This window comes from Schistocerca serialis, chromosome 2, assembly GCF_023864345.2.
Source record: "Schistocerca serialis cubense isolate TAMUIC-IGC-003099 chromosome 2, iqSchSeri2.2, whole genome shotgun sequence".
NCBI classification, from domain to species: domain Eukaryota; kingdom Metazoa; phylum Arthropoda; class Insecta; order Orthoptera; family Acrididae; genus Schistocerca; species Schistocerca serialis.
Window position 1 is genome coordinate 552139089 of NC_064639.1, and position 10637 is coordinate 552149725.

The following is a 10637-nucleotide window of genomic DNA, read 5'->3' on the forward strand; positions in this document are numbered from 1 at the left end:
CACTCAATGCAAGTTCTTACTCTAGACAATGCACAATGTCACTGCAAATCCAAAGAACTTTGTAGAGAAGAAATTCACAGTTTTTTTCATCATCCTGTAATACTTGTCTTGCCCAACCAATGGACCAAGATAACTTAACAGTGTAAGTTACTGCAATCACTTCTGCACTTTATTGAAGATGAGACCCAATCAATACAAGCTACCCTGAAAAAATTGAAGGATGCTGTCTACTGCAGAAGCTTGGGACCATTTAAAATTAACATTTTAACAGAAATATAAAGACACACAAATAGAAATAAAAGTGACAAAAATGAACAGTTGTTAGATCTTATTTGTTATCTACTTGAATGTGAAAATGCAGAAAGTGAAGTGCAAATGTGGTTGAATCAAAACAACAGTATGATGAAGTGACCCACAGTGCTAATGTAGGAATGGTAAACATTCTATTAATGAAGGATGTTGGTGCCACCAAAATGAGTCATAGCAATGGAATGGAGGAATTAGCACTGCACTACGTGGAGAGAGAATGTGGTGACACCAGCTGATGTGCACCTATGAAGGTGGCAGGACTATACTGCTCAGGACATACATCCACAAAACCAATAACTATCAATCCTTTTCCTGAAAACATGTACAGCAGTTTAATACATACCTGTTTTCAGAACCATGAGTTTCCATTATAACATTACTCCTAGCACAATATGTTAGCTGATGAAATAAGTTTACTATATAACAACACTGTCCAAGTTGTGAATATTTTTAAATTAAATTTACCAAATTGTCAGTTTGTTTAATTAAGAGTTTTCCCATATTCAAGCTCTACTTGGTCCCAACTACCCCAAATTATCGAGGTTTTCCTGTACTCATCCACATTCCTCGTTTTAGTACCTTAAATCTGTGTGTATGCTTTCCTTTTGATTGAATTTGTACAGGAGGGTTCCAGTTCAAAAATTCCATGTGGAAGCTTTAAAAATGTAAATACATCACATTCTTGTGAAGTATAGCTGACCAGTCCAGCTCAGTTTTAAGCAACACAGAAAATTTAAATAGGGGAAAGCTCTTGAGACTAGTCCCACCAGTACATTTGTAATACCCTGGAAACTGCCACATCCAATGGAAAAGAACCATTTTATAACATCAAGGGGGGAGAAAAAACAAGAAAAAATTTGACCATTTTTATTTTAATTGAACTTCATACACATATCACTTCCTCACTTGTTGGCCTCCTTGTCGCATGTCCTGCAATAACAACAATATGCATTTATTATTAAACACAGGACATATTTAAAGATAAAAAAAACATGTTTGATAAATAAACTGAATAATAAACTTACCTGAACAACAAAATTATTCAGAGCACCATAGCAGTAAGGATATTATTGCCAACAAGTTACAACAACTTAAAAATGGCCAATTAACTAAAAAGCTTAACTAGCACACTACATATTTTTCTTGTTGTCCACATTCTTACCACTACAACCATACAGGTCTTGTCACAGGAAGTTTTTGCTCAATCTACAACATTATTCTTGAAGTTACCAATATCTAGTTTCACAGCAGTATTACACAGTGTAAACTACAGTAATTTCCAAGAATGACTGCCTACTGAATGCATAGGAACGCAACAATACATATCGAACTTGCAACTATGTTGACCATATCACTGTGGGCCCAAGTTATGGATATTGTTTACAGTGTTCACTAAAGCAATGACAAAAGACAAACATTTATTAAGTTACAACTAATAAATTAAAGTACTAACTTTAGTCACCAGCCATGTCGTCTTCATGCACTATTCCTCACTGTATAAGACAATGGGAAAAATATTTTCCCCACAGGTACACACTTGCTATGCTGGTCAAAAATATCAGGAGTGTTTGGGGGGGGGGGGGGGGTGTCAATTTTTTCCCACATTGTGGAAATACAGGAACTGGAAGGGGTAGAGTTTGTATCTCCTGACACCTCTGCTTTCCTTGATCTTACATTTCCACGAGCAAAGGGTGTTCTGAGTGGATAGATGTAGCATCCACTAACACAAGCTCAACAGGATCATTCACAAATTTGTGTTTAAATCTTTCTTTCTCTAAGCTGTTATATGACAAAGCCATCTGACTTTCATGCCTGGCCATCTAAAGCACTTTGTCACAGACTGAAGTTGTCTTCTCCCTTGAATCGCCTAACTATAAAGCACTTTTGAGATTCTCTCTCAATGCTGTCAAATATCCAAATACGTTCAACTTCATTTTTTCAACAGTAGTCCTCTGGTATTTCCTAGTAGTGCTGGGTCTTTACTATGACACTTCTCTGAAGAAACTGCACACACTACATTTGTGAACTGAGTTTCAGCAGCTGTCACTTGTGTGTAGAGTCTTACACCACAATGAACTAAAGCTTTCCTTGATGGATAACTTTTAAGAGTCAAATCATGCATTCTTTCCTACAGATGTTCTTGAATCACTGAGTGTATTACTACTGCAAAGGAAAATCAGCACCCACAACTTTCTTGTGAAATTTCACCAAGTTGAGTCCACAACGTGTTATGTAATTCCCACTATCCTCATTTGGAAGCAATCTGAAGTCCTAACAAAAATTTCAAATGACTTTCAACACTATGTAACCGAGGAATTAAGACAACTATATGAGACTATAGGCATGCAAAACTGCAATGCTTTTGCTCACTTTCATTCAAGACCAGAAAAACTGTTCCCTGTGGCAACACAATAAGCATTACCATAATTTGCACTACCAGAGTCTGATGTTGGATATATATCAGTAGGGGCTTCGATAGGCAACAATTCTTGGAAATTACGCAAACTAGTTATCAAAGTTTAATAATATTCCTCTTCAATGCGTAATTAGCAGTGTGGAGGCACCAAACAATCACATTCACTCTTTCTTCCATTCCCTCACCAATTGCCTTCATTAGTCTGGCACTTTTCCTTTACCCCTTCCTATCTTGGGTTTGTCTTTGACCCAATGAAGAAAACAGTTTCAATCTCCTGAAAACTAGTTTTTCTTTGAATTTTGTGTTCAGAGTGCCAATTTTATTGCAATTCAACACAGAAACAGATACTTTTGCTGTAAATCAAGTTCAGCGGAAAAAAACTGCAATGCATTGCTTTCCATGCTGCATAATAATGTGTTATATACTTGACACTGGTTATAAAGAGTGCCTTGTACTTTATACTCATACCATCTTCCCAGCAAATCTAAGATTTACCACCATTCACATACAGATGCAATACTACTGAATACAACAAGTTTATAAAATCATGAAATGGAGGTAAGTCACAGACAGGCTAACAAAAAGACTGCTACACAAGTCAAGTTTCAGCCCTAAGGCCTCCTGAATTGGACAACATATACACATTTGCAAAAACAAAACTCACACACACGACCAGTCTTGTTGCTAAGACCAAACTCATTCACAATCCATCCCAGATTTTTCATTGCATAAGGCCATGCAGTGGTCCCACTCCATGTATTTCATATGTTACACATATCCACAATGTGCATCTAAGTATTCTATAGTAGCATTATGTAGTCACATTTGTTAGCCTTATCAACTATAAGAAATTTTTATCTTCCAACCCACCTAGACCATGAGCTATGCTTACAGATCAGTTTTACTGCAACCTAATTATGGGATATGAACCGAATAAAAGGATGCAATAAAAGCAGAAGTGTATGGTACATCTAACTGTAATATCTATGCAGATTAATATTCACACTGAGAAAGATATTCTTCCTGAAACAATAGTGTGCTACACATTAAAGTATGACTCCTCTGATATTGAGTCAGAAAACTTACCCTTGGGAATGTCCTAATTGGTGGTGTTCGGATGCGCCTGTCTGCCTTTGAACGATTGCGCACAACCTTTGAGTGGATGGCACAGGAAACGCAGTAGTGCAGCTTTGCATACAGTTTTGGTAACTGATATGCTGTTGAGATAGTAACCAGATACAGAGAAAATTATTAAACTTGATGACAACAGCACTAAACAGTATTCAACATCAATTGCAAAATAGCAGCACTATCCTACATACATAATAAACAAGATGCACCATATAAAATGAACCACAGAAAACTTATTACAAAAATGGTCATGCTACGACAAACTACAACTAAACTATCAAAAAAACAAACAGCCTTATCAGAGAAAAAGATACTGTAATAAACAATTAAATTGAGATTGTAGTGGAGCAGTTACGAATAAGATACAACACCTTCAGTTTGAGCAGAGAAGTTGTCAAAGGAACTACCATAATGATCAGTCCCACAGAATAAGTGGGGCATATTGATGTAAAATTACCTGTATTACAACTATAGAGGTATCTGACTGCTGAGTGAATTTGTGGGGGTTTTGGGCAGGGATGTTCACAGTGGTCGTTTAAACACCAACCTCAACACTGATTTGCCATGAAAAACAGTGACCAGCCATGAAAGAAACTGGAAAACAAACTGAACACTTACAATATGTACTTTGGTTCTATACAAGTTTTTTCACTCTAGGGTGTATTGTCTGACATCTAGATTATACTGGATGCTAAGAGTTGTGGGTTATGTCACAAGAAGAAAAGTAACAGTAAATTAAGTCTATATGACCATGAAAACTATGTGGCAAAGTATTAGAAATAAATTACATTAAAACCAATTAACTGATTAAAAATTATGAAGTTTTTTGATTGCATTTCTCAAGATTCGAACCTTCCAGATGCCCGGTTTATATGCTGACCACTATGCTATTAACATCACACAGCACAAAGTAGTTGTATTTATGACTAGTGACCCAGTCACAATAATTACTTGCAACATTCAAATTTTGGCTTCACATAATGTGTGAAGCCGATCTTTTGTGATTATGACAGCTGTATAACTGATGTTCTATCATTTTTGTTTGTGTGTGCGGGCACGCGCACGCGTGTGTTTTAATATATGAAATATAAGGGGCACACCAAGGATTTGGGGCCCAAACACATCAAAAAGCAGGACGAGGAATTGGAAGTGAACTGACAAACACAGTTGCAATTCCGGCAATGGCAAACCATTCAGGTGTAATGCTGAGCACTCTGGAGGAAGACAGCTACAGCACACAACATGTCAACTATCAAGTAATCTATGGTAACAGTCAAATTACAGTTTAAACATCACATGAGAAAAGCAGATCATCACTTTCCAACCTAACCTAGACCTCTGGCTAGGCCAGAGGTCAGCATCACAAATGCCAAGAGCCAAATCACTGACAAAGGCTTTCGGGTCATTCCATGACCAACTGAGCCTGAGGCTTATTTTTTGAAAAGTTCCGAATTCAACAATGTTATAGTTTTTCGAATCTACAAAAGTTGAATTTCACTGTCCTGAAAAAATTATAAAAATTACACAATTAGCTGAGGAAATAATTACACAATTAGCTGAGGAAATATAGTTTAACAAAGATGGCAATTCTACAGATGATGATGAAAAACAAAAGGTTTGTTTTTTGTGTTGGTAGCTGTTTAAACTTGGGTTGCAGTGATTGTTGTTGTTTTAACTGTTAAATTTCAAGAGCAGAATCTTATCTTTCTGACAAACTTCAGTTTTTAAAGAAAGGTAAGTTATTAAGTATGCAGCTAATTCACACAAGTTACTATGTATTTAGTGTCCCACCTGTGACAAAAAACACGAAAAAGTTTACCTTCTAACTCAGCAATTATAGTAATTCTATATATTTTAGGTTAAGAGTAAGAAAAACAAAAACATCCAATGAACCATAAGGCACCTTCTAAGTTGTAAATGATCATTTATAAATGTTAATAGAAATTGTGTCCCACCCATGACAGTGTTTTGGATGTTACTCAAACCTAAACCATTTAACACTTCTTGTTATTGTTAAGTTAAATTGGTTGATATAACAAGTGCTTCAATAGTTTACACTAAATAAAAACTTATTATTTATTCAGCAAATGGGGAAACCAACATCAGCAGAGCATATGAGAAAACCTCGAGAAAAACTGAAGAGAGAGACCAGCAAGTACAATGTCCATAAAGAAAAAGAAAGAGTGGGATAAAAGAAGGGAAAATATGAAAATGAAGGTATCCTCCAGTGAAAAATCTTTATTGGAATATCGAAAGAAGGAAGGAATCTGAAAGAAAAAGGAAGTACAGACAAACTAAAATCCATATTAATTGAAGATCAGTCTAAGACCTGTATTTCACAGTTAGGATCATATAAATGTCCTCAGTCCCTTGGCAAAGCTGTTTCTCGGGTAAAGAAGGTGCTTCCTTCCAGCCCCTAAAAAAAACCCAGCAGTAATAAAAAAACTTCAAAGTGAAAGCGTACCTAAAAAGGTAGTAAAACAGATTTTCCCAGTAGTGAAGAAAACGCCTCGTAAACTTACTGGTGATAATCTGCTCAAAATACAAAATTTTTTCACAAATGATGAAATCAGCAGGCATACACCTGGTATAAAGGATGTACAGTCTATTGTAGACCACGAAAGTGGGAAAAGAGTTAGCTTGCAGAAACATCACTTGAATATGACAGGTAAGGAAGCATTTTTTCTTTTACAGCAAGACAATCCAGATATTGATACAAAGATTTCAAAATTCTACGAGTTGTGGCCTAAAAATGTTCTAACATCTTAAATGCTTCACAATGTATGTGTGTGCAAATATCATGCCAACTATAACTTCATCATTGAAGCCATTCACAAAAAAAAATAGTTTCCCTGCAACTCTCACACACCTTATAAATCTTGTTTGCTGTGATGTAGAAAGTGAGATATGCATGACAAGTCAATGCAAGAAATGCATAATGAATCTGCACACATTAATAGATGGAAAGTTTGATGTGTGACATAATATCTTGGAGAAAATGGACCGAACACGAGTGTCACCCTAAACAGACTACTACCAGTCGAACACTGAAGCTCTCTCTAAACTTCAGTCAACTAAAAACATTGAAGGAGCACTTCTTTGTCAACAGGATGCAATCTGGAGCTTTCAAGACTGTGAAAGCATCAGTCAGTGATGAAGTGATATTGGAAATAGATTTTGCAGAAAACTATGTAGCACTGGCACAAGATGAGATACAAAGTGCCCACTGGAGTCATACACAGATTACAGTGGTCTCTATTTGTGTTTGGATGAAAGCAGGGCTACAGTCATTTGCAATTGTGAGCAATGAACTGTGCCATGACAAACACTCAGTTTATGCATGTTTGAAGATTATAACAAGTAAGTTGAAACAAGAGCTTCCCAATTTGTCCTCAATACGAATTTTTTCTGATGGTTGCGCAGGTCAATTTAAGAACAAATTCACCATTTCTAACCTCTGCTATATGATGCAAGACTTTGGAGTGTCTGGAGAATGGGTTTTCTTTGCAACATCAGATGGGAAAGGCGCAGTGAAAGGCATTGGAGCTGTAACAAAAAGGGCTGTTTGGAATTAAGTTAAGCAAAGAAAAGTCACCATCAGCAATGCACAGGAATTTTTAGACTGTGCCAAATCATATGTTTCTGGAATAAACAGATCATATTGATGAAAACGGAGACCCTCTGGATGGGCAATGGAAAGCTGTTAAAAAAATAAAAGATATTCACAGCAAGCATTTCTTCAACAGTTACAATACCCGTAACCTAGTATGTGGTAGAACTTTCCTAAAATCAAATTTAGAGAAAGTGGAGGTTTTTCCACTTCATCTAACATATATTCACTAATCTACAGATTCCGAGATGAGTGATGAGGAATCATATCCTGATGTCATGTTGACACCCAATTCCCAAGAAGTTACAGGTTCAGAACCAGCTGTGGAAAAAATAATGCCAGGAACATTTATTTTAGTTAAGTTCCAAACTGCAAGAAAGAAATCCACTACATATAGATATGCTGCAATTGTACAGAGAAGTGTAGAAGACAATGGGGAAATACAGATTATGTGTATGCGATCTGTTGGGGACTCAGCAAAGGTAATCAAAGCTGACGAGCAGGATGTATCCTACATAGAGTTTAGACAAGTTCTCTATTTTCCCGAAACCAAATGTCAAACATGTTAGGGACACCTTATATTATGAGGTTCCTGGCAATTTAAACATTTTCGAAAGTGGATGAGAGGTCAAGTGTATATTTTTTCAAAGTGGTACATTCTTAAAGTGAAATAATTTAGTACTCAGAACTGTAAACTAATTCTATACCAAAATTTATTTTATAGGTAACAAAAATGTTCTACAAAGTTATTAAAACTTAAAGTGCCCTCTAAATATATGCTATCTGCTGATTCATAGCTAACTGACATAAAAAAAAAATAAAAAAAATTGTACTTCACATGAGTCCCACCCATGACAGTCTTTGATCGCAATTATTGTAAGTAAGTATTACTAATCTAATATTTATTGATATGTCATGTAGAGAATTGTTTTATTAATGTGAATTCAATACTTAAAAAAAAAAGTGCACAACTCACAGATTTATTCTAAAATGTTGGTGGTTATTCAATGCTTCGTCTATCTGCTGTCCCACCCGTGACAAAGTTTTAAAGATGAATAACAGCTCAATTTGTAAACTTCTGACATTCAGATTTAAAGGGAAGGTAAAACAATTACTTGTATGGCAACCAGTCAATCTTTAGGCCCACTTTATTTCCATTTATACTTTATTATATCAGCATCTGATTGATGAAAAACTTAGTGTAACTGTCCCACCAGTGACAATGGAATCCCCCTTTCATATTAATATGCAGAGCTCTCCAAGTCCAAAATTACTAGCTTTGTATCCAAAATCAATACTACTAATGTGACACTACTGCCAAAATCCCATAGGAACAGCTGTTTAGTAAACGCTACAAGCAGTACTCTATTGAGTGGTCAGTTCTTTAAGCACTGTTCACTAATCAAGTCTATATCTCAATATTACAGGCCATTCTTTACCACTTGCTGTATTTACAAGTTACCACATATCCCAATGAAGTCAAAAGACTATTTCCTGTACAATTCCAAATTCCTGTCAGTTTCCGAAAGAATACCTGGAAAGAGAACCAGCTGACTGCATCTATAAAATTCGCAACAGGAATTTACCACTTGGAACCATAAACTCCAAAAAAAATGTACACGAGACTACAGAAATAAACTTAATTTTGCAACCTTACTTCTCGATTTACTCGTATAAGCAATGAGGCTATAATTCAAATTTTGGGAGCCCGAACTATCAGTATAGACGGGCCTGGGCACTTGCAAATAGCAAAAAAACAAGATACCAACATTTCAAACAGTTCCGTTTGGCTCAATAAGCCAGAATGTCTAGATCAGCTTCGTCTATTATGCTACATTTTTTAAAACAAATTACGAGTTACCTGTGTATACACTAGCTTCTGTGATATCCCTTACGGCCGCAGCTTCAACAATATTTCGGATCACGAACTTTTTTATGGCTTTGTCTTTCGGTACACACCGCGCACAGTTAGTGCAGCGAACAGGATTCACATGGCCTCGACCATGTTTCGATCTTCCACTATTTCTTCTCTTACACGTCTGAAAATGAAAAACATGTTTTATACCTGCGTGTATTGGACAAAATCAAAATCCGTATGCCTAGGTATTAAAATACATTACCAGCAGTAACACATCAAATACCTTACATCTCGTTGGTAAATCGAGAGCAATTACTTACCAAATATAAATACTAGCAAATAAATATATTTTTCAACCTTGAATCACTTTTTCGGCAGTGATACTGGGAAACAAAGATCCAAAATATACCATCACAAAAGTCGATGTACGAAGAAAATGTTAGCATTGTGTGTTCAAGTTCATTCGAAATAGGCTACTCCTTTACAGCCCCACAGATAGTCGCATATAACGTAATGACTACTGTCTCCCACATCTTTCAAATTAGTAACAAAATTGTCCTCTTAGAATGCCGTAACTTACATGTAACACAGCAATAGGAGAATTAAATGACTTTTGGAGATAAAAAGAGTTATACACAAATTAAAAGGCTTAACTATTGTGAGGTTAAACAACCACACGTAAGCACATGGTCATATTATTTCTTCTCCTGACAGGGAAAAGAAAATTAACCACGTACACTAACAGTAAAAAACTCACACCAGTAAAACAAATTACTTATTTAGCGCTAACACATGTAAAACGCACGTGTAACTTACCATTCTCTCCAACAGCAAATTTTACACGCGCACTATACAACAGCGAAGAATATCAAAGACCAAACAGCCCACCGAAGACAAAATTTCTCAAAGTTACTGCAATACAGCTCGCATGCCGTGGTCGATGGTCGCATAGATAGAGTAGGAAACTCTATGGAAAAGAAACTCATTGGACGGGAAACAAATGTTTTCACCAATATACAATATCAAGAAGAGCCAAAAAATAATAAGGAAATATCGGAGCTGAGGACGTGGTAACGTCTACTAATAAATCTGAAATAACGATGGAACAGGCACTCTATGAAACAACAATTCACACGGGCCGTCATGCCACATCACGGAAAAAAAGTGCATTTCAAGCGCTGATATCCACACAAGCTATCAGTAGACTGTCACCTCAAGGTTTCTCGGGAAGAAAGTTATGACGGAATCGTCGTCTGCTAACATCGGAAGTTAACCTGTTTCCCATCTTCATCACCCATGTTGTGGTACCACAT

At 36.3% G+C, this 10637-nt stretch overlaps 1 protein-coding gene across 1 annotated transcript; it reads right to left on the reverse strand.

Annotated features, from left to right (window-relative positions):
- Positions 1-1161: 1161 nt before the first annotated feature.
- On the reverse strand, positions 1162-10294 carry LOC126457557 (40S ribosomal protein S26). Its single transcript, XM_050093969.1, has 4 exons — positions 10141-10294; positions 9328-9505; positions 3812-3942; positions 1162-1239 (listed from the first exon to the last, which is right to left on the reverse strand). Exons 1-4 carry the CDS (start codon positions 10141-10143, stop codon positions 1204-1206), a joined length of 348 nt encoding a protein of 115 aa, XP_049949926.1. The 5' UTR covers positions 10144-10294; the 3' UTR covers positions 1162-1203.
- Positions 10295-10637: the final 343 nt, after the last annotated feature.

What these genes read in the sequence shown, in the direction of transcription:
- LOC126457557 (XM_050093969.1), bottom strand. An exon ending in AGAAGCTAGTGTATACACAG is followed by an intron (nt 3,943 to 9,327) that starts GTAACTCGTAAT and finishes CTATCTCAACAG; the next exon opens with CATATCAGTTACCAAAACTG. An exon ending in CAATTAGGACATTCCCAAGG is followed by an intron (nt 1,240 to 3,811) that starts GTAAGTTTTCTG and finishes TTGTTATTGCAG; the next exon opens with GACATGCGACAAGGAGGCCA.